The sequence below is a fragment of the Sorex araneus genome, chromosome 5 (genome assembly GCF_027595985.1).
Source record: "Sorex araneus isolate mSorAra2 chromosome 5, mSorAra2.pri, whole genome shotgun sequence".
Taxonomy (NCBI): domain Eukaryota; kingdom Metazoa; phylum Chordata; class Mammalia; order Eulipotyphla; family Soricidae; genus Sorex; species Sorex araneus.
This window is the reverse complement of record NC_073306.1, coordinates 16,408,019-16,431,569: the sequence shown is the minus strand read 5'-3', so window position 1 is coordinate 16,431,569 and position 23,551 is coordinate 16,408,019. Positions and strand designations below refer to the sequence as shown.

At 39.9% G+C, this 23,551-nt stretch overlaps 2 protein-coding genes across 2 annotated transcripts in view; one reads left to right on the top strand and one right to left on the bottom strand.

Moving 5' to 3' along the window:
• HOOK1 (hook microtubule tethering protein 1) overlaps nt 1–9,457 on the top strand; it is a 65,356-nt gene extending 55,899 nt beyond the window's left edge. Inside the window, exons 20-22 of the mRNA XM_055138696.1 lie at nt 670–771; nt 4,321–4,389; nt 7,103–9,457. Coding sequence (XP_054994671.1) covers nt 670–771; nt 4,321–4,389; nt 7,103–7,276 — 345 coding nt within the window. The 3' untranslated portion in view covers nt 7,277–9,457. The remainder of the gene's footprint in view (nt 1–669; nt 772–4,320; nt 4,390–7,102) is intronic.
• A 5,300-nt stretch (nt 9,458–14,757) lies between these two features.
• Nucleotides 14,758–23,551, bottom strand: part of LOC101547951 (cytochrome P450 2J2-like) — a 34,064-nt gene continuing 25,270 nt past the window's right edge. The window contains exons 8-9 of the mRNA XM_004607298.3: nt 22,812–22,950; nt 14,758–15,721 (exon numbers count right to left, since the gene is read on the bottom strand). Coding sequence (XP_004607355.3) covers nt 15,543–15,721; nt 22,812–22,950 — 318 coding nt within the window. The 3' untranslated portion in view covers nt 14,758–15,542. The remainder of the gene's footprint in view (nt 15,722–22,811; nt 22,951–23,551) is intronic.

Genomic DNA, 23,551 nt, shown 5'->3' with positions numbered 1-23,551 from the left:
TGCATATAAAAGACATTTCCCCCTTTTTTTAAAGGTAGATGTGTAACTGTCATATAGACAACTTTATTGGAAATGTAGTTTTTTGCTTATTTATAACTCATATCCAAGTTGATATCCTATTATACTGCTGACTATAGGTAGTATCTCTTGGGTCAACAATGTAATGATACCTTTTTATCCAAATTCTAGTAATTCACATAAATATCATTGGGCACCCAAGTGTTAACAGACAAAATATCTGAATCCTTTAATATTGATCATATATATTGAATTGCATTAACTAGACTGTGACAGTAAGACAGTTGTGAAGACTTTTTTGACATATACACTTTCTTTGTACAATCAGCAAGCTTTCATAAACTTAGAGAGTTTGTTTTAATTTTTCAGAACTCAATTCATGTAAGTATAACAAGAATTCTTTCAAAAATTCAGTGTGCCAATTTGACAAAATTAATTAACTATCCACTTACTGTGTCTTGGAGAAGGGAAATGTGATTTTCGAGATAATTCATTTCCCACTGAATTTGTATGCCATTTAAAAATAGGGAAAAAATGATTTTTCTTCGTATATCTAGGAAATTTCCTCCTAATGAAAATTTTATGGCCTGTCTTTCTATTTCTCAGTATTAATAATTTAAATTTAAAAGTATTTCTTTTTTCTTTAATTAGGTAATAAAAACATTAGATCCAAAATTAAATCCGGCTTCAGCTGAAATAATGCTACTTAGAAAGCAGTTGGCTGAGAAAGAAAGAAGAATTGAAATTCTGGAGGTAAATCTTCCATATTAATGCATCTCCTCTTCTGTGAAATTTGGTAGTTGATAAAGTATATTTGATATTAATGATCGAGATTCACAGGAAGTTTGGAATACCAGGGGCTGTGGCAGAAATATTTTGTTATAAAAGACTTAAATCACCAGTTTTATGTGAACTTTGTGCATGCAGGCCTATAAGCTGGTATTAAAAAGGTAGAAATGGGTATCCTGAAGAAATACTCTTCATTTTTAAGAGTCTGTTCATATGTTCCTTCCTGTATTAAGTTTCCTCGCGGTCTCGGCACAGTTCTCTCTCCATAGAGAGTTCATGTACTTTGAACTAAGTCATTGCTCCAATAGCAGAGTTTTTCTCTTTCTTTCTTTTTTTTTTCCAAATTAGTTGTTTTATTGAGGTATCATGGTTTACAGCAGTATTGATTTCTTTTTTTTCAGGAATGTTTGAGACATCATGATTTACAAAGTTGGTTGTAATAGAGTTGTTTCAGGCAGACAGCATTCCAACACCAACCCCAGTACCAATGCCCTCAGGCTCCCTCCCACCCCTAAACCTGCCCCCTTCACATATTTATAACAATTTTACATATCTCTTGGTCCAATAAAACTCGAAAGGAATGACAGATAGCATTATCAGATAATAAATGAGTACAGGTCAGTTTTTGATGATCGCTTATCTGATTTTAATCTTTCTTAATCTAGTAGAGAGCAACTCTATGCACCATTAGTGAGTGCTAGACTCTGGCACATGATGGGTAGTTTCTCCTGTCCTTAATAAGAACTCTGTGTTTTAAAAAAATTTTTATTGAATCACCATGAGGTACAGTTACAAAGCTTTCGTGATTGACTTTCAGTCATGCAATGATCTAACACCCATTCCCTCCACCAGTGCGCTTTTTCCACCACCGGTATCCCCAGTATCCCTTCCGCCACCCACATCCCATCACACCCTGTTTCTGTGGCAGGCACCTTCCTTCTTACTCTCTCTCTCTACTTCGGGGCATCATGGTTTGCAATACAGGTACTGAGAGGCCATCAAGTTTGATCCTTAGTCTACTTTCGCACACATCTCCCATCCTGAGCTATCTCTCCAACCATTGATTTCTTTTTTTTCAGGAATGTTTGAGACATCATGATTTACAAAGTTGGTTGTAATAGAGTTGTTTCAGGCAGACAGCATTCCAACACCAACCCCAGTACCAATGCCCTCAGGATTCGTCCCACCCCTAGACCTGCACATCATTGACTTTGATGAGCAGGTTGACATCATTGTCAACCATCACTGACTTAGTGATCGCTTCTGCATCCCAACTAACTTTTCCCCCAGCACATGAGGCAGGCTTCCCAACTGCAGAGCGAGTCTCCTGGCCCTTGTGTCTACTGTCCTTGGGTGTCAGTCTCATATTATGTTATTTTATATTCCACACATGAGTGCAGTCATTCTATGTCCATCTCTTTCTGACTCATTTCACTTAGCATGATACTCTCTAAGTAATAAGAACTCTTCATGCTTTTTTAAAAACTGGTTTTAAGGCTCTGAGTCCCCTAAGCTGTCGCCTGTCCATGTAGCTCCATGTAGTTCCTGCAAGTCTGAATGATAATATAGCTGGGTAGAGTATTCTTGTGAGGTATTCGCTTCGTTGAATTTTTGTGCTTCATTCTTCCATATTTTTCAGGCTCACAGAGTCTCACTTGGTTGATCTGCTTTCCTGTGTTTATAAATTCCTTTTTTTTTATTTTGTTACATTCAGTATTCTATCTGTATCTTTGGATTTTGTAATTTTGAGTATAATGTGTCTTGGAGTTTTCCTAACTGGGTCTATTTTCACTTGGGAACCTTTGGACCTCTTCCATCTAGGTGCCTGTAATCTTGAGCTCTGGGGAATCTTATTGATGATTTCACTGACTACTTCTCCCTCTAGGAGAACCTGGCAAACTACCGGGAGTTTCCTGCCCACATGGGAGAGCCTCACAAGGTCCCCATGGTGTATTAATATGCCAAAACCAGTAGCAAGCTGGGTCTCATTCCCCTGACCCTGAAAGAGTGTCCAATGTGGCATTGTTGGGAAGGACGAGTAGAGAGAGGCTTCTAAAATCTTAGAGCTAGGACGAATGGAGACATTCGACAATCAACGGGATGATGATAATGATGATGATGATGATGACGATGATGATGATGACGATTTCTTTGACTATTGTTTCTTCATCACATTTGCTTTCCTGTTCTTCAGGGACTCTGGTTACTCTTATATTGTCATACACTGAGGATTTTCTGGAGTTAATTACGTTGGTGATTTTATTTTAGTTTATCGAGTTTGGTGGGTTTTCTGCACATTTTCCCTATTGGTTTTCTAGTGTTCTTGCTGCATTAGGGGTGAATCTTTGTAGTTACCCTCCATTGAAGATGCTGAGGGATTAAACGGAGATTGTTCTCTGTTTTCTCTGTCCATCCTCACAGAACTGTAGGAAGAATGACCGTAAGCAGCACAGTTGTTGGGTGGACCTGTTGCAAGGCCCCACACTTCAGGAGTCGTGGTATGGGCCCTTAATACGGCACAGGTTGGGTGTGGAGGCAGCTGGCACCCACCCAGTAGGGAGGGGCTCTGCCTCCCCTCCAGAGTAGGCCCGGTGAGGTCAGCTGTAGGCACCCCCACCTGGAGTAGCAAAGTTTCTCTGATGACATGTTTCAGAGTAATGAGGGTAGAGCCGGAGCGTAGGAAGTCTCATAAACAGCAGAGGCCAGGGTTATGACTGTATGGGACCCGGGTACCCCTCCTCCAAGATACTCCTCATTTGTAACACAATGAAACTTTGCCTGCATGTCTGACATCTAAGCTGTTCTCATCACTGTGGGACGTGACGGGAATGCCCAGGATTGTGGGTGCTGGGAACGTGCCTTTCTAACAAGTGTGTGACAGAGCGCTCCCTCTCACCATGCCTGCGGGCCACTGATTGATGTGTTCATTGTGCACCCTGTGAACAGGGAGAAAGTTCAAGTAACACAGGGAATTCTGTCCTCTTTCTTGGAGAGCCTCTGCCTTGAGTGGGTGTCTGCCAGAACAACATCCCACTGTGGCCACACTCATATGCCTCAAGATTATAATTTCATACATAAGTCAGATGTGGTACTCAACAAAAATTCTTGGTGTACAGGACACCAAGAAATGAGGTAGCAGTTCATACTAGGCCTTTATAAGAAATTGTAAAGGATTTCTTCAACTACGTCTTGCCTTGATTTTAACTCCTCTATAGGACAAATCTGCTTTGACCTGGAGCATGTGTTGCTTTTTCCTCTCATTAAAGCCATATCATAAGGATCACTAGTCTTTTTGTGATTTAATGTCTGTTTTACCTATAAAATTCCTGGAATATTTACTAGTTTTAGTCTTACGTTTTTCTAAAGCTGTTGTGCCTATTTCTCCACAAATCAGTTTACATTTTGAATATTTCTTACAGTGATTTTTCAAATGCTTTCAGTTAATGGGTTTAGTGAGAAAAATTACTTGCAATTAGCAGAATTTTCATTGTTCTTGTTTTTTTTTTTTTCCAGAGTGAATGTAAAGTAGCAAAATTCCGTGATTATGAAGAAAAACTCATTGTTTCTGCCTGGTATAATAAGGTGAGTTGAAATAGTCCAATGACAGGAAGTTTATAACAATGTTTTTCAAATATACCACAAATCAGCAAATTGGAATATTTACATATAAAACTAACTAAAGAGGTCAGAGAGATAGGAGAGTGGGTAAGGTACTTGCCTTGCAGGGTTCAATCCCCAAAACCACATATGGTCCCCTGAGCCCACCAGAAATAATTTCTTGAGTGCAGAGTCAGGAATAAGCCCTGAACACCACCGAATATGGCCACCAAACAAGTAAAAAAAAAACTGAATAGGACTTACCTTGATTATGTGTGTTGTATTATGGCATTTTCTGTTACATTCTTTTTTTTTTTTAAATGTTCATAAACCAGTTCTAGTATGCATTGTCCTTAAACATTATCATTTCATTTTGATGCTTATAGTCCCTAGAAAATGTTTTTGTGACTCATCAAATTTTACACATGAAGTATACACATAATAATTGAGAAATATATTTTTCCCTCATTTGAGCTAATTAAAACAAGTGATTCAGCTCTATAAAGGATTTCCATAGAAACGTGGATACGTTTCTGTTCTGAGTAATGTCAAATCAAGTGCGTCTGAAAACTGCACATTTCTTGTAATATCCTCTGAGCTCATATCTCCTTAAATATAGTGCTGTTTACTCAGAAATACTCCAATAATTTTCTATCCTAGTAAGGAGAAAAGATGAAAATAGTATAAAAGTTTCTTTTTTTTAAAAAAATTGGTGGGGTTCTCCCAAGTGGCGCTCAGGTGGCCTGGGGGTTCGGCTGGCTATTCTCAGCCCACTGGGTCAGTGGTTCATTGTAAGGGCCACAGGATGTGATGCTGCTCAGACCCCCAGGTTCTGGGAATTGCTGGCCACTCCAGTGGTGCTCCAGCGCTCCACCGAGCAATGTTCAGAGGGCCGAGTAGTGCTGGGATGTTAAGCAGGAACAGCCTCCTGCCTTAACCCCTGTAGTATCTCTCTGGCCCCTGTATAAAAAAATTTAAATGAATTTTATTTTTTTCATTCTTAGTACCAGTCACATATTTTCAAAAGTAGCGGTATTCCAAGGAATGCAGAGATCTGTTGGGTTGCACTTTGAGTAGACAATAAAGCTTTGACCTCATCTTCGCTGCTGCTTATTCACTCTGAGGGAGATATCAGCACACAGAATGCCAAACATGCCTAATTCTTCTGGTCTGTGCTCCCCTGCTTCCTCCTCTCACCTCCCCCGCTTCCATCTACCCCTCCCTCCTGCCCTCCCTGGCACTTTCTCTGTTTGATAAAATCTGGCTTTATTTCGCCAGGTCTTGAAGGAAATTGTGTCTGAAGTGTTTGTAGATTGTCCCCCTGCCGCATCCCCACACTATTTGGTCATCCTGGTTGAGACCTTTGTTCTTCTGTCACCACTTTCGAAATATAAAGAATCAAAGAGATTAAAGCCAATTATCGCATGACTTATTCCGTTTTTAGCTGCGTATTTTTATGATTTAAGTGCTTTTCTGCACTGTACAGCCACTAATAGCGGTGGTCATACGGTAAAAGTATGTCCTGTGGTCAAATAAGAGACACAGTGAATCCTCTCGCTAAGAAACCCAGCAGCTATGACAGTAATTTGTCACACATCAGTATGTTGGTCAATAATAGCATATTTGAGCACTCTTGTGTTTTTCAAAAATTGGTGTGTGTCAGAGACACGTTAAAGTACAGATGGTTGAATTCACCTGCAAAGATTCTGACTCAGTAAGTACAGGTAGTCCAAGGGTGGAATTTGTGCTTCCGACAAATCCCTAATGCAGTGACCACATTGAGGACGATGGATCTAAGGTTTGCTGGTGTGCTTTGCCTCCTCATCATGAGTGGAGCGGCGGTCCAAACACAAAAACGTGCTTTGACACTTTGTTATTTTTATAATAAGCTTAATACTAGAACATTAGTCTTAGCTACTATTTCTAATGACTTCACATTTAGCGGTGTCTCGGAATGGAGAAATTAGGTTTTATGCTTTGATGGCTGTCCCCTAACTAGCCTTACCACGTGCAGATGAATTAGCTTCTGCTTTTGTTTTTTGTTTGTTTGTTTTTTTTTGTCTCTAGACCAAACTTGGTGGTTTCTGGGGGCTGGGGTTGGGGGCACCATGTAGTGATGGGAACAGAACTCAGGGTTCCCACACGAGAAGCATTCACTCCTCGATCCCTGTTTCACCATCTCCCATGCCTCCGCTAACAAATTGCGACCCTTATTTGGGCCCTATCACAAGAAGGAAAACAGTTTTCTTATGGGATTTTTTTTTTAATTTTATTGAAATACCATGAGATAGTTACAAGCTTTCATATTTGGGTTACAGTCACACAATGATTGACACCCATCTCTCCACCCGTGCACATTCCCCACCATCAATATCCCAAGTATACCCCCCTTTCCCACCCTCTCCCTGCCTCTGTGGCAGACAGTATTCCCCATACTCTCTCTCTACTTTTGGGCATTATGGCTTGCAACACAGACACTGAGAGGTCATCACGTTTGGCCCATTATCTACTTTCGGCACACATCTCCCATCCCAGCTGGTTCCTCCAGCCATCACTTTCCTAGTGATCCCTTCTCTATTCCATCTGCCTTCTCCCCTCCGCTCATGATCATTTTGAGGATTGTGAAAAGCACTGTGTTTGTGAAAAGCACTTTGCAACCCTACATAGTCATGCGAGTCACTCCTTTGTTTTCGTTCAGAGTCTGGCGTTCCAGAAGCTAGGCATGGAGTCTCGGCTTGTGAGCGGCGGCGGCGTGGGCAAGGAGTCCGGGGCGGGCGCTCCCCCGGCGCGCTCATTCTTGGCACAGCAGCGGCACATCACCAACACCAGAAGGAACCTCTCTGTTAAAGTTCCTGCCGCAACAACCGATTAAACTGCAGAAGAAAAACCTAAATAGAAGTGCCCTTAAACTATTTTTTATCTTTCAACTAACTACCAATTGAAAAAGAAATTTGTAACACTTATTAATCAGCTCTTTTAAAATCAAAACGCATGAAATTTATTTGACCAGCTGCTTTAAACACATATATAATTGGCGATTTCTCTGAGGGAGCACATTTAAATAACTGAAAAATGTAGTGAGGCACTCATCTCAAGCAAACATGGGTCTTTTGAGAGTATTATTTCAAACTGTGTATATTTTAGTGTCTTCAGTAATGCAAGTAACTTGGAACTTGGTTGATCTGCAGTGTGTAATTAGTAATATGTAATTGAAAAATTATATCAGTATTTACTTTATTATTTGGGCCCATATTGGTATGTACCCAGAGCAAACCATAGGAGAGTTCTATTTTTTTGACTTAAAGTTTAAAATGTTTTTCTTCCATTTTCTAATACTAGTTCGGTAGGTGAGTTGGGTATGTTTTATCATGTGATTGAAGACATATCATTTGGAAGATTTGACTATTGAAATGATTTTTCTATAATAAAAGTGACAAAATTTTGCAGATTAAGAAGAGATTATAGTTTTTCTATGTACCCACTTATTAAGGACTTTTGTATGGAAGTCTTATGTACCTTCATACCTTGGACATCTGTATAGCATTTTTAAAATGTCCGAAGAAATGAACTGAAAGTTGTAAGAGATGGCATTCTGAAGGAAGGCAAACTAAAAAATACACTTTATGTAATTCATCTAGATTTCTAGCATAGTGAAGATGACAATTATATAAGCAAAATTATCAGGGCTTCTGGTAAAGAAAAAAAGTGAATAGTTTCACATCTTACATCTTCTTTGAATGAAGATGGAAGGATAATGAAGCATTTGGGAGCCTATTTTGCTTACTAGTTAAGGTAATCTTTCTTGAGCTGAATTTGCTCCATTTCTACCCCAAAATCTTTCTCATATGTTTCCTCTAATTGGGGGGGGGGACTTTTTTAAGAGTCTACTTTGAAATAGTAATTTAGTTGAGTTCAGTCTGTCTTGTAGAATATTGTAGCCATAATAAAAATTTAATTACATTTTAAATGCTGAGGAACATCATATAACTAGTGGCTACAGTGTTGTACAATATCAATATAGACTTCTTTCCATATTGCAGAAAGTTCATTTGGACAGCACCTTAATTCTTTTAATAAAATCTTGCAAATGCTCTGATACTAGACTCTGGAAAATGGAAAGGAGAGAAATGTTGGGACCATTTCAGGTATACAAAGGAAAGTAATTTTTGACCTAACTACTATCTTGCATTCCTTGTGGCTGAAGGCCTTAGATTATGACCTACAAAGTTAATTTTTGTAGTGCTGTTCAATCATTCATTGCACACTTACCAGCATATGTCTAGACCAGGGGTGAGTGAACGTTCTGGGAAGAAACAGGTAGCATGTCAGTAAGTACTTCAGGCTTTGTGGACCATTTATCCGGAACAGGTACTTGACTTGTGTTACGTCTGGCAGAGCAGCCGGACATCTGTGAGCAGAATGGACCTGGCTGTTGCGATTATGACTTTCCGAAATGGCTGGGAGGCTGGATTTGTAGGCGATAGACCTGGTCGAAGTTTTCTCTGCAAATATGAGTATTGTTTCATTTGCAGTATTATTCATTTAAATACCTGGATTTTAGATTTTCTACCAGTAAACTTTTTAATCATTGAAAATATAAGAATTTTATATTGTATTTGGGTTTCTTAGGTTCCAGAATGCGTTTGACTCTTGTTTTGTCAGGATTTCTTCTGGTGACTACCTCTTAGAGTTTGGTGTTTTTATCATTGTGATTATACTGTCAGTTTTTATTTTCGTATATTCTTGTAGTCTCTGCTTGTGATTTTTAGTGTTGTGAAATAAGTTTTGAGATAGTCTTGCATGGTGATTAGAGTCTTCTACACATCCAGCCATTTTAGTATGTTTTGGGCAGTGTAACACATCTGTTCCTTTAGTGTTTACCATGTGATTACAGTTGGGGTTTTATAAGTACTTCAAACCCCCTTTTATTAAAATTTATTGTGAAATATCAATTTCAATAAATTAGTATTTTCACAGTTATTACTGCTCACAAATTTTGATGTTATAATTGGAATTTTGAAACAATTCATGAATAAAAACAATACTAGACTCATTTTTTCTTAATAGAGAAAAAAGAATATTTTATAACTTATCACTTTTCTGGTTGACACACAAAAACTAAAAATACTAATAATATATAAGTATTTATACAAAACTAATAAAAAGTTCTGTATTATTGTGATGAACATACAATGAAATGAACTGATCAGAAGTGAGATTCTTTTCCACATCTGATTAATGTAGTGAGATTAGCACCCTGAGGATAGGAAAGCATTATAAATATTCATCATGAGCCATGATTGATACATATTTGTGTTGCCTGTGTGACTTGATTTGCACAAACAATGGAAGAGAAATTAAGCTTTATCAATAAATGATTTGAATGTCCTATTGATAGTAAAGTCAAACCACAGACCAATTTGAACAAATCCTCTTCCTACTAGAAATAAAATATATATATAAAAAGCAGCAATGTTTATTCTGAGATTAATGTATTGAGAATATTTTAAATATTTTCCCAATGACTAATGCTTTTGAACTCTGATTTAGTGTAGATTAAGAATGAATGTTTGTCTACAAAAATTATAAGCTGGTTGTCTCTTTTAAGATTCTGTCGTCCCATAACTATACTGGTGATTGGAATATGAAACGATGATTTTCTCTTTACCCTTGTTTCTGTATAGCTGCATATCTGGCCCGGAGAGTGACTTTCAGGGCACCTGGTCATTCTTGTTTGGGTCTCTGTCTGTGTATAAGTAACATTCCCAAGTGAAAATGTGTGTACATGATTGTATGCACGCACTATTGTTGTGAACCTGTACATTGCACAAAAGTTTGAAAATTTGTAAGACATAACCGTAAAAGAAAAGTGTGTTGTTAAACTTTGATGTAACTTAAGTGGAATCTTTAGTTTATAAAAGGTTCTTTCTATTTTCTATGGAAAAGACTTTGACACTTGAAAAATAGAAGCAATATTTGATTTATTTTTATAATTAGGGTATTATTTTAAATAAATGATTGTCTAATAGTAGTTGTGACATGTTTTAAGTAAAATTCTGATACTTATAGTGGATTTTTAAATTGGAATAAGAACTATTTCATTGCTGCTTTGAATAAAGGAATTAAAATATGTACGCTGGTAAGAAAAATAATCACGTTAACTCTTCAAATTTTGTTTTCATTCAGGACTTGTTTTCATTGGTGAAAACAAGATCTGTAAAAATTATTTTTTTGTCAGGCTTTTGTATGTCTCCAATTTTGTTCCTGGAATCTAGACAATTCTAAATCTTGTAGATTCCACCGTATTTCTGGGTTTTCTTTGGTGAAAGTTTTTTATCTTTGAATATCTCTTCTTCCTCTCTTTAATAATAGGCACACCTTCCATTTCTGGTTTTTTTTTTTTGTATTCATCCTGGGTGAGGGTGGCTACATTTAACTACGTTCCAGGTCCTGCGGTGCACACAGCAGTGATGTCTGCTGATAGATCAGTCTTTTTTTTTTTTTCTTTTTGAGTCACACCCAGCAATGCTCAGGGGTTACTCCTGGCTCATGCGCTCAGGAATCACTCCTGGCGGTGTTTGGGGGACCATATGGGATGCTGGGAATCGAACCCAAGTCGGCCGCATGCAAGGCAAATGCCCTACCCGCTGTACTACATCACTTCCAGCCCGATAGATCAGTCTTGCCACATGCCAGAGGGCGGCCCTCAGAGACAGCAGAGCAACAACTGGGAAAAAGGAGTATGGATTCCTGCAGTCATCTGTACTCATGTCAACTATAGACTTCCTGTACAGATTTGAATTGCTTAATCACATTTTATATATATATTTTTTATTTTCTGGGGCCAGACCTGGTACGTTCAGGAGCTCAGGGCTACTCCTGGCTCTGTGCTTAGGAATCACTCCTAGCAGTGCTCAAGGGTCATCTGTTGGGCCAGAGATTGAACCTGAGTCAGTCTCATGCAAGGCAAGTATCTTTGCCCCTTTACTCTTTCCCCTATTCCAAATCACTTTTTAAACCTAATTTAGTTGAAATTGATTTCTTTCAGAATTTTTCCAGTCAATTTGTAAAACTAGATTTTTTTTTGGTCAGTGGAAAATTTATTTATTTATTTATTTATTTATTTTTTAATTCTTTTATTAATTCACCATGTGGAAAGTTACAAAGCTTTCAGGTTAAAGTCTCAGTTATACAATGCTCAAACACCCATCCCTTCACCAGTGCACATATTCCACCACCAAGAATCACGATATACCTCCCCCCTTCCCCCCACCTCCCCAGCCCCCCGCCCCGCATGTGTAACTGGTAAATTTCACTTTACTTTCACTTTACTTTGATTACATTCAATATTTAAACAAAAAAATTCACTATTATTGATTTGGAGTTTCTCCCCCCTAAAGTCGATCTGCTGAAAAGAAAGCATTTGGTAATTTGTTTTCCATTGCTGAGAATGAAGAGATATGAGTTCAGGAGGCGACACTAGCAGCAGCATAGTTTTGGATTTCTGTATTTTAGTATTTTAGTAACTAAGTCCAGAGAAATGTCTGCCAGGAATCGCAATATTGTAAGCTTGTACCTCTCAGCTACTTTATATTCCACATATGAGTGCAATCTTTCTATGTCTGTCTCTTTCTGACTCATTTCACTCAGCATGATACTTTCCATGTTGATCCACTTATATGCAAATTTCATGACTTCATGTTTTCTGACAGCTACGTAGTATTCCATTGTGTAAAACCAGAGTTTCTTTAGCCAATCATCTGTTTTCGGGCACTCTGGTTTTTTCCATATTGTGGCTATTGTAAACAGAGCGGCAATGAACATGGAAATGCAGATGTCATCTCTACTATACCTTTTTGCCTCTCTGGGATATATTCCCAGGAGTGGTATTGCTGGGTCAAATGGGAGCTCAATTTCTAATTTTTTGAGAATCGTCCATATTGTTTTCCAAAAGGGCTGAACCAGTCGGCATTCCCACCAGCAGTGAAGGAGAGTCCCTTTCTCCCCACATCCACGCCAACACCGGTTGCTTTTGTTTTTTGGGATGTGGGCCAGTCTCTGTGGTGTGAGATGATATCTCATTGTTGTTTTGATCTGCATCTCCCTGATGATTAGTGATGTTGAACATTTTCTCATGTGCCTCTCAGCCATGGGCTTAGACCTCAGACCTTAGACCTTAGACCTCCATCTATCACCATGTACAAAAATCAGATCTAAATGGATTAAAGACCTCAATATCAGACCAGAATCCCTAAGGTACATTGAAGATAAGGTCGGCAAAACCCTCCACGACATTGAAGCCAAAGGTATCTTCAAAGCTGACATGCCACTGGCCAAGCAAATGAAAACAAAGATAAATAAATGGGACTATCTCAAACTAAGAAGCTTCTGCAACTCAAAAGAAACAGTGACCAAAATACAAAGACAATCTACAGAATGGGAAAGGATGTTTATGCAGTACCCATCCGATAAAGGGTTGATAACAAGGGTATACAATGCACTGCTTGAACTCCACAAGAAGAAAACTGCCAACCCAATCAAAAAATGGGGTGATGAAATGAACAGAAACTTTTCCAAAGTAAAACTAGATTTTTTAAAAGTACAGGAAATCTGTGTTCTTGAAACATTTTTTGAAAGGTTTAATTCTGACATGGATATTCAATGAATAATTTGCATAGTAATCACAGGAGTGAATAGGCTATATAGGTAAAGATGAAGACAAATGTGAAGTCAAAATTCACTTTAGGTAGACCCCTGTTATCTCCCCAAACTAAGATTACTCTTATTTAATGCTTATCTCCCCCATTCCTTCACAACCTTTGTTATATAATTATTCTATAAACTTTGTGAGGGCTCTCCCAAATTATTCATCAGTAGCAAACCTCTAGTACATATTTGTCAACTTTGGAAGATACAGTGTCAAATGCATGGGTGTGTCCGAGGGAGAGGTAAAGCAGAAACAACCCTAACAGTTATAGGATGAAATTTACTAATGATGAATGAAACATCTCTTAGGAATGCTGTCTCAGTGCTCCGAAAGGTGATTCTGAATAAGTAAGAAATCATAAGACTAGGATCTTAACATTATCCCCACCACTCACGAGCTCATACCTCTAAGAATGTTCGGTGTCACATCACAAATCGTAGTTTATACAACTTTATTGATGTCCATGTGCCATATGAAGTTGACAGTGATGTGGATTGATGCTGGAATACCATATGCATAAAATTCTATCAATAACTATAAATGTGTATTTTTAATACTTAAAAAAAAACAGACTGAAAAACTGGGCTAGAGTAACATTACGGAGTGGATAGGGTGATTGCCTTGCATGTGGTAATCTGGGTTCAATCCTCAGCATCCTGTATCGTTCCCAAGCCTCACCAGGCGTGATCCCGGAACAAAGAGGAGTAAGCCCTGAGCATCACTGGATATAATTCCCCAACCACCACCTGCCCCAACACACACACACACACACACACACACACACACACACACACACACACACACACAAGAACTGATGTGGGATTCTAATTAGAAACAGCATAAACCAGAAAATAATGGACGGACATCTTCAAAGTCCTAAAAGCAAAAAACATTAAGATTGCAATACCTAGATTGAAATTAAAGATCCTTGGTATCTAAAATGTACAAAAAAAAAAAAAGACAGGAAGGGGAAAAAATGAAATGAAAAAAATATATATGTAGATATGTTTTTCTCAGAGCTTTGAGAAAGGGGGGAGACTTATAAACAACCTGGTCTCTCTCTCCACACTCTCTCTCCATCCCCCTTTTCCTTTTCTCCCTCCCTCTTTTCCTCCATCATGTCTTTCTTTCTTTAGCTCCCTTTCTTTCACTCACCCCTTCATGCATCCCTTCTCTCCCTCTTTCTCTTTCCTCTCCTTGTTGCACCCTCTCTCAGTGTGCTATTTTCCTTCCCCCTCATTCATGTTCTCCTTCCTCATTCTGTCTCTGTCTCCACTACTCCTCTCTCTCCTTCTGTTCCTGTTTCCATTATACTTTCTAATGGTGTCGGTTGAATTGTGATTTTTCAGAATCACCAACAAAGACAGGGAAAAACCAAGATTTCCAGGATTTCATGACCCCTTTTGTTCTTAACTATTTAAATGACTCAGATCATACCACCGTGGGGAAGATCTCTATGGTTTATTTCCTTTCCCTTGCCAGGTAGGAGTGTATTTGGGGGGTGTGTGTGTGTGTGTGTGTGTGTGTGTGTGTGTGTGTGTGTGTGTGTGTGTGTGTGTGTGTGAGTGCTTACACACAGAAAAAACTGGGGACAATTCTGAAATTTCTGGTTCCCTGTGTAATAAAATACTCAAATACTCTTAAGGTTCAGTATAGATTTAAATTGTTAATATTTGTTACCCCACCCCAAACCTTACATTTTATTTCAAAGAAAAGATCACTTTCACCACACAATACAATACAAGACAGTTCGGGGTTATAAGGCTCATAGAGTGTTAATGGGGATGGGTTTTCCTTAACAAAAGAGTTCTGCTGACTTCCTATGTCAGCTTAATTGTCACCCACTACCTGGACCTCACCATGGTTCCTTAGGTGAACCACAGAAATGGCTACTTCATGGAAGCTGGAAATAAAACCCCTGACTTTGTTGAAGGCCTTGCTGAAGCAGGAGCAAGAAAGATAGCACCCAGGGCATAGTGTGAGGCCTTTCAAGGCCAACATCAAGGGGGGCAGCCCTGGGAGGGTCTGACTTCCAACTCCTCCCATCCCTCTATTCCCTGAAAGACCTGAGTCATCTTCACAGCCCACAGTGAAAACGTGCAAGAAAGGAAGCAGCAGGTTCCAGCTGTCCGTTTCTAGACTGCTTTATGGTTTCTCAGCCCCCTTAACATCTATGACATGTTCAGATCCTTCCATCAGTTTTTCAGTAGAGAATTGTGGCCTCCTTTCATCTCCTGTGAGAAAATCACGGCTGCACTGGTGGGGACTCTGGAAAAACTGTGATTTGGGTTGGGGGTGGGTGTTTCTCTGAGTCCACTCTCCCCATCTTCCTTCAGCACCTCTTTGATTGTGGCTCTGGCTTCTGAGCAGACAGAAGTGAGCCTTCAGCGGTCACCCCTTCCCAGGGCCTTTTCCTCCCGCCCTTGGGCCTCTAGGCCCTGGGGAGAGCACAGATTCGGTATTTGACAGGGGCAATGGTGATGCCCATCCTGAACTTCTGGCTCAGCTGCTCGCTGTCTGGGGCCCTGAAGGTAAACTTCTGCATGAGTGAAGTGAAGAAAACAAACAACTCAGTCCTAGCCAGCTGTTCTCCGAGGCACGCCCGCTTTCCTGCAAGACAAAGGCAAAAGGCAAGTGAGGTTCAGTCAAGTCTTCCACCACTTCCTGTGAGTCCTGCGAGAGGAAGGACCTGCTCTAGGCTTTGTGTCAGGGACTCTGACAACCACCTGGGTTGACCAAAGGACAGAATGCGGAAGTCCAGAATCCCAACTCTGAAGCCCATGGGGCCTGGCCATGAGGCACCGAGTATAAGGTGTGAGACCAGAGCGGGACGTTGACCAAAAAGATTTCAAGCTGAGGAGCTGGAGCGATAGCACAGCGGGGAGGGCATTTGCCTTGCATGCGGCCGACCCAGGTTCGATTCCCAGCATCCCATATGGTCCCCTGAGCACCGCCAGGAGTAATTCCTGAGTGCAAAGCCAAGAGTAACCCTTGAGCATCGCTGGGTGTGACCCAGAAAGAAAAATAAATTAAAAAAAGATTTCAAGCTGAAAGGATATCAAGCATCAAACAAAGCAAAAGCTGACAAGCAAACTCCAAAATGGCTTTCTAATCTTTGTAAGTGCCTGGACGGAGCACAGCAAGGCAGTGATGGCTCCTTACACATCTCTGCAGACTGGACCGCAAAAGGAATCACTGTAGCATGCTGAGAAGAGGGAAAGCAGAAGAACATCTCTTCAGATAAGTGTTTCATTATTTTTCTGGAAATACTAAACATTACTGCTGAATCTGATGTAACCTCCATTTAATTTTCTTTAAGGAATCTTTTCTCTGTATGTCTATTATCTCTGTATCTCTCTATGTATTGTGTCCCTACGACTATTATATGTCTACCATCTAAAACCTGAGTTCCTCCCATGACCTTTGATTCGAATCCACAACTACTCACTTTTCTCCCTTTCCCTACTTCCCTTCATGCGTTTTGCCTGTTTTATTCACTTATCCGATCTCATATAGGCAGATAGGAAGCCTCAGGATGTGGTAAGAGTCGCTCCGTCACTAACCCTAAATTAACCAAAGGCATGAAGTATGGATCCCCTTATGGATACAAGAATTAAGGCCTGGTAAGAGACTCAGGTACCTGCATCAGAGAAGGGCGCCTCCCCGCCAACTCCCCTGAAGAAAATAATCTTCAGCGGTAACCAAAAGTCCTGAAAGAACGTGAAAGTAGACCGCCAAGAGTTCCATGCCTTTCTCCTTGACCATACTCTAGCAAATCTCATTTGCATGGAGAGCCCCGTGTGATGGTGTTTGGGAAAACTCCTATAAAACAGACTCTATAGAAAAGTGCGGTGCTTCCCCATTCTGTAGTTGCATCTCAGCATGGGCTGTGTACTTCCTTTCTTTTATGAGGTCCCCTCTGAAATAAAAGGAAAATAAACGCTGGCAATTCAACTTGGGGTGTGTACGTCTTTCCTTTGCTTTATGAGGCACTTTCTTCTCTCTGGACAGTCCTGCATTCTCTTTTAAATGCATCACTGGCTTCTTTCTCATTGGTTTGCTCTCTCCCTCTTCATGGTCCCTAGATAACACTAAATTACTTCACTATTTGACTGCTCCAGGCTGGGGCGGTAGCACAGTGGTAAGGCATTTACCTTGCACGTGACCAACCCGGTTTCGATTCCTCCACCCCTCTCAGAGAGCTCGGCAAGCTACCGAGAGTATCTCACACAGACGGTAGAGCCTGGCAAGCTAACCGTGGCATATTCAATATGCCAAAAATAGTAACAACAAGTCTCAAAAAAATAAATAAATAAAGGAGACATGACTGGTGCCCGCTCAAGCAAATCGATGAGCAACGGGATGACAGTGATACGGACTCAGTGATTTGACTGCTACAAAATTTCTTCTCTTTGAGAATTCTTTCACAAATTTGTGAAACCGGGCAGGACTGACTTTCCTTTTCCTGGAAAGAGCAAGCTCCTGCCCAAGGCCATCTCTCCTTGCTGGAAAGGGAATCCAGTGCTGTGCTGACAGGTCAAATGGCCTTCAGGTACAGCTTGAAGGCTGCCTCGTGGGACTGGTGGGACTCTAGTTCAATGTCTTGCAAGTGCTCATGGTAAGCTGGACCAGTCCTAGCCTCCCAACCGCCACTCCAGCAAGGGAGCGATAGTATTTCTCTCTCAAGGCCACTTCCTCCCTTGCTCCCCACTTCGCTACTAGCCTCCTTGGGGAATCATTCAGGAGACCTACACCAGATCCATCTTCCTTACAGAGAATTCAGGAATTCAGCTTCTGTCTTGCCAGGGGCCCTCTGTGGAGACCCCCCTCTCCACTTTTACTCTCGTACCTGCTCCAGGTTTTCACTGTCCCCACATCCTGGACTACAGCACCCCATTCTGGCTACTATCTCTCCTGTGTGTTGTAATAACCTATTTCTCCCTGAATAGTGCAGGTTTATTGAAGAAATGAAACAGAAGGTAGGAAAAAGAAAAATTAAATGTAGCAGTGTAAGAAGGACAAGGTGTGTGTCATCCTGGGCCAGAGAGATAGTACAAGAGAGAAGGCACTTGGTTTACTTGTGCACCCTGGTGGCTGCCACCCTGGTGTGATTTCAGGCACCAAAGAGGGTCCCCTGACCAATGGCAAGGGTCTCCTCTGGACATAGAAGTAGGAATCAAGCTCTGAGCACCTCTGAGCATCACTCAAAAGTAAAATGCAAAAAAAAAAAATAATAATAATAACAACAACAACAACAGTTGTTCATCCCTGACAGTACCCTTGTTAACATTTACAATTTGCCTCATTGGCATTACAGGAGTCTCCTGTACCTTGATGGGGAGAATTACTCTTTAATGCTAATTCCATGTGTGCTTTTCACTTTGTTTTTGTCACATAAATAAGTATTCTTGCAAAACGAGATATGTGTGCTTGCCTCACTTGTTTCTTCCCTGAAACGGGTGGTGGAGGAAATAAAAGGCACAAATACATGCAAACAGTACTTAAAATGTAAATATGCTCCTAATTAAGCCACCATTCCAGCTGATTCCAGCATTCTGTGTCCGTGTTCCCCACCAGCCTGGGTCTGCTTCAGTGTTTCCCAAAGTGGGCAATACTGCCCCCTAGAGGAGTACCGGAACAATCACCGACAGCAGTAGTAGTCCCTGGTAGTTTGGGGGCTGTTTTCTGAAGTCAGATGATCCATAAATCCTGAGTGTGTGTGTGTGTGTGGGGGGAGGCAAAAGAGGGGAGCGGGGGGTGTCATTTCTGTTTGCTCACTTAAGGCAGGTAGATTTACAGAGGGTGGATTTTTTCTTCCTGGAACAGAAAATACTTTAAATGCTTTTAAGGTAAAAGTATACTTCAAGCAATCTACTAGGGCTGGAAAGATAATACATGATATAAGCTTCTTGATTTGCATGTGACAGACACAGATTCAAATTCCCAGGAACATATCCTGTGCACCACCAGGTGTGGCCCCCAAACCAAAAATAACAAAAAAATAAGCAATCTCCTAGTAGCTGTTGTGTTGGTATTTTTACTACGTAACATAATTAGGAGAGAGACTTTTCCTCAGATTTCACAAGGGTTAAGCATTCAGCTCTATGGCAATGAACTTACTAATAGCATGCTCTTGGTTACAGGAAGAACCAGTAAAGAAACTGTGGTTTATATGTATATATATGTATAAATGTGTATTTATATATAGTGTATACATATATAATTATATATATAATGGAATACTACTCAGCTATGATGAAAGATGAAATAGTGCAATTTGCTAGGGGGTATCCAAGCTGAGTGAAGTGAGAGGGAGGAAGACAATACAGAATGATCTCTATCATGTGAAATATAAACAAAGTAAGGAAACAACAAGTGGCTGACGGCAATTGATTCTGAGAATCAACCGACAGAACTGAGTCTGCTAAAGGGATGGGCCAGGAGTGTGGGAGGGGTCTTTGAGACATTGCTGGAGGGACACAGACACACTGGGGGTGGGGGGTGGAGTTGGAATGTTGTATGCCTGAAACTAGCATCACTACAAATCATGGTGTCGAAATAAAAGGTGGAAGAAAAAATGCAAAAGATTAACAGACCCTGAAAACATTCCTCAGAAGAAAAACAAAAATGAAAAATGAACAAAAAAATAAAACCTCATGAGAGTTACTGCCAAGTTGGACTCATAAATGGGGTAAAGGTTTTAGATTTTCAACCCTCTGGTAACACAACTTTGATGAGACTTGCAAATGGTAGGCGTTCTCATTCTTTCATCTTTTCTAGTTTTATAGGTGAAGTAATGTTTCTTATTATTTCAGCTCACATGTACAACTTTGAATAATACATTATCATATCAGTCTCAAACTCCCTTGCCAAAGTGGGGCTAATGCTAATTGCCTTGGATTGGGGAAATTAAGTAATGTCTCCTTTGTAAAAAGTCTAGAACATTAATAAATACTTAAAAAACTCACTTAGAAAACTTCAAAAAATGCAAGTATTGTTGTCAAGTTGTAGGTTAAATGACAAGAAACTTGTACCTTCTTGTTTGTGTTTACACTAGCTGGTTATTAGGCTCAAATGAGATTGAGATTAGCAGAAGTACATAGCTGAGATGTAGATTTTGAAGCAATATACACATCTATATTTTTTGTTTTGATTTATTTAATTAGTTTATTTATTCAAGAGAAGGTTAGGGCTCAAGGATTACTCAACTGGTCGTGCTCAAGGATTATTCTTGCTCTGTACTAAGGGATCACTCCTGGTGGTGTTCCTAGGATGTTGGAGATTGGACACAGTGACTCTGCAAAGCAGGTACCTTAATTCCTATAATATCTCTGAGACCCTGTATTTTAGTTTTAAGCTAACAGGTATAAAGGTTTGTTGTACAGCAATATGTTAACTGGTGCATAATATTTAATTCAGTGATTATTAAGTGGAAGAGTTATGGTATGGTATTAAGTATTAGTGTTAAAGCAAGGTGAGTTGTATTCTAATTTTACTAGACCAGTACTATGAAAACTTGAGTCCTCTGACCTAATCTGCCTGTTCTTTCGTCACAGGATGCTGCATGATGAATAACTTTATTCTTAGTTTCCTTATATGAAGTAAAGAAATGCCTACCCTTTTTCTATTTAGCTCTAACTAAGCTGCCATTAGGGTGAATGAGGTAATTTGCTTGCAAATGAAGTCTGTGACTCACATGGAATAACATAATTGTCAGCGGCAAAGCATCAGTAATAAAAATTGAAATATACAGCTGAAACTTTGAGCTGCAACACAAAACTTAAGTTAAAACAGAACTAAAGGCATTCCTAGGTCTCATATCAGCGGCCATATTAGAAACTGACTTATGCAGTGTGACAATGAGCCAGGGGAAAAAAATCAAACATAGTCTAATCACAACCAACAGGATGGGAATTCTATAACATAATGGGAGACCAAAGTTCTAGAACCATTTATAATCGTCAAAGACCCACTGCACCTCTCCTCATTCTCTCCTCTCTCCCCTCTCTCTCCCCTCTCTCTCTCCTCTCTCTCTCTCTCTCTCTCTCTCTCTCTCTCTCTCTCTCTCTCTCTCTCCTCTCTTTCTTTTTCCTCACTGTCTCCTAACCACATTTCCACTGCCAGAGTCTAAGCTATTTTTGCTGGGTTTTTTGGTTTTGTTTCCTTCTATGCTACATACAGGCTAAATGGTCCCATACTTTTCTGTCTTATTTCACTTAGCAGGACCAATAATCTCATGTTTATGCCATGCTATAACCAAAAGTGAGATTTTTTCTTTAATCTCACTGAGTGGTCCAGAATATAAATTCTGTAAGAGCTGGATTTCTGTCTGTCCCTCTTATTCTCTGAGAGATCTGTTGTTGCATAGAACAGTTACTTGTGCTTAGTAGTATATTCATGGAGTATATCTATGGAGTGGAAGATCCTGGCAAGCTCCCTGTGGCGTATTTGATATGCCAAATACAGTAACAATAACAGGTCTCATTCCCCTGACCCTGAAAGAGCCTCCAATCATTGGGAAAAACAAGTAAGGAGAGGCTGCTAAAATCTCAAAGCTGGGACGAATGGAGACATTACTGGCACCTGCTTGAGTAAATTGATGAACAACAGGATGACAGTGATACAGTGACAGTGAATGGGATAGCAAAAATTTGGATCACAGAACCTAGGATTTAAATTCTGGTTCCTTTCTGAGCTGTGCATGCATCATTGTACAAATACATCCCCTGTATTAGAAAAAAAAAGTATATTCATTCAATGACAGGCAAACTATTATACATTCTACAATATAGGTTCTTTATTGTTATATCTTTTAGGAAAGATTTCTACTGGCTTACTTTTTGATAAATCTGGTTAACACTGACTTTTAATTCTGCTGCATAAGTTTTATGTCTTTAGAAGCCATGGTTAATCACCTTCAAATCCCTTGTCTTTACTGATAAAAATTGGAAACTTGTGAAACATGAAACATATTTAATAAGAGTAGTAATTTTTTCCTTTCTATTTTATTCATTGTAAGGTCCTCAGAAATGAGTGCTTGGCACAGAATGAATACCAGGAAATATAGAGTGAGGAAATTGGACAATTATTTGAAATAAGCTGTGCAATGTATCTCAATCAATACCTGCAATTTATGACTAAGTTCTGTTACTTGTTTTCTAATACAAATAAAGCTCTCCTTTGAAAAGTGGTTACTTTAAACATAGAAGAGTTTCCACTGAATTTTCTTTTGCTAATTTCAAGTTGTGTCATTATATTAAATAGAATTTTGAAATGGATTAATGTGAAAAAAGACAAATAACTTTTTTTGGAGAAGATGTATAGAGAAAATCCAATGTAGATAAGCCCTGGAAGTTACTCTGAGTGCTCAGAATGAGAAATAATGGCTCTTGCTCCCTAGTCTTCTAGATCTACATTTTGAAATACTCTAAAGATGGCAAGTGTCCCGTTTTTATTGTGTACTATAGATCAGGTCTGAGTCTGTGTTCCCAGAGTTTAGGACAACTGGACATAGTGGGACTGAAATCCACATCAGAGGCAAGTGAGGGCCTAGGAAGTCAGGCAGCCTAAAGCCATGAGGAGTCAGGCTGGGCTGAGATCTCTGGACACACTCCGACTAAACCAAAGGGTCCCAGGGAGGAGACCAGGGAAGGGCTGAGGTGAACTCTGGACGATCCTTCTGTAATGAATTACAACTCACCTATGGAGAAAGGCAGGAAGTCTTCCCTCTTCTTAAACTGTCCGTTCTCCAGAAAATGTTCCGGATTGAATGTGTCAGGGGTGGCCCACTCCGCAGGGTCTTTGTGCAGAGCTGTCAGGTTGGTTAAGACCAAGGTCCCCTGGAGAAAATGCACAGAGTCAGGTACGTTGGACAGGATATAACCACCGCATGTTCATACAGTTTTATTTACAACAGGCAGAACCAGAAACTACCCTAAATACCCACATCAGGAGGATTATGTAAAGACACTATAGTCTGTCTACTCCCTCCAAGAAATCTAAGTGATAAGGAACACAATAAGGAACACGACTTTGTGTCATTTGGGGTGGAATAGCACTAGCATGTGACAGGGACAAATGGAGATGTTACTGGCACCCACTCAAGCAAATCGAAGATCAACAGGATGACAAGTGATATACATATATATAGACACACACACACACACACACACATATCTTTCTAAGAGCCCAGCAAGTTACCAAGAGTATCCCGTCTGCACGGGCAGAACCTGGCAAGCTCCCCATGGCATATTCGATATGCCAAAACAGTAACCCTGAAAGAGCCTCCAATTGTTGGGAAAGATGAGTAAGGAGAAGCTGCTAAAATCTCAGGGCTGGGAGGAATAGACACGTTACTGGTGCCCGCTCGAATAAATTGACAAGCAACGGGATGACAGTGACAGTGACAGGGGTGGAATAAATAGAACTTGAAGTGATTAT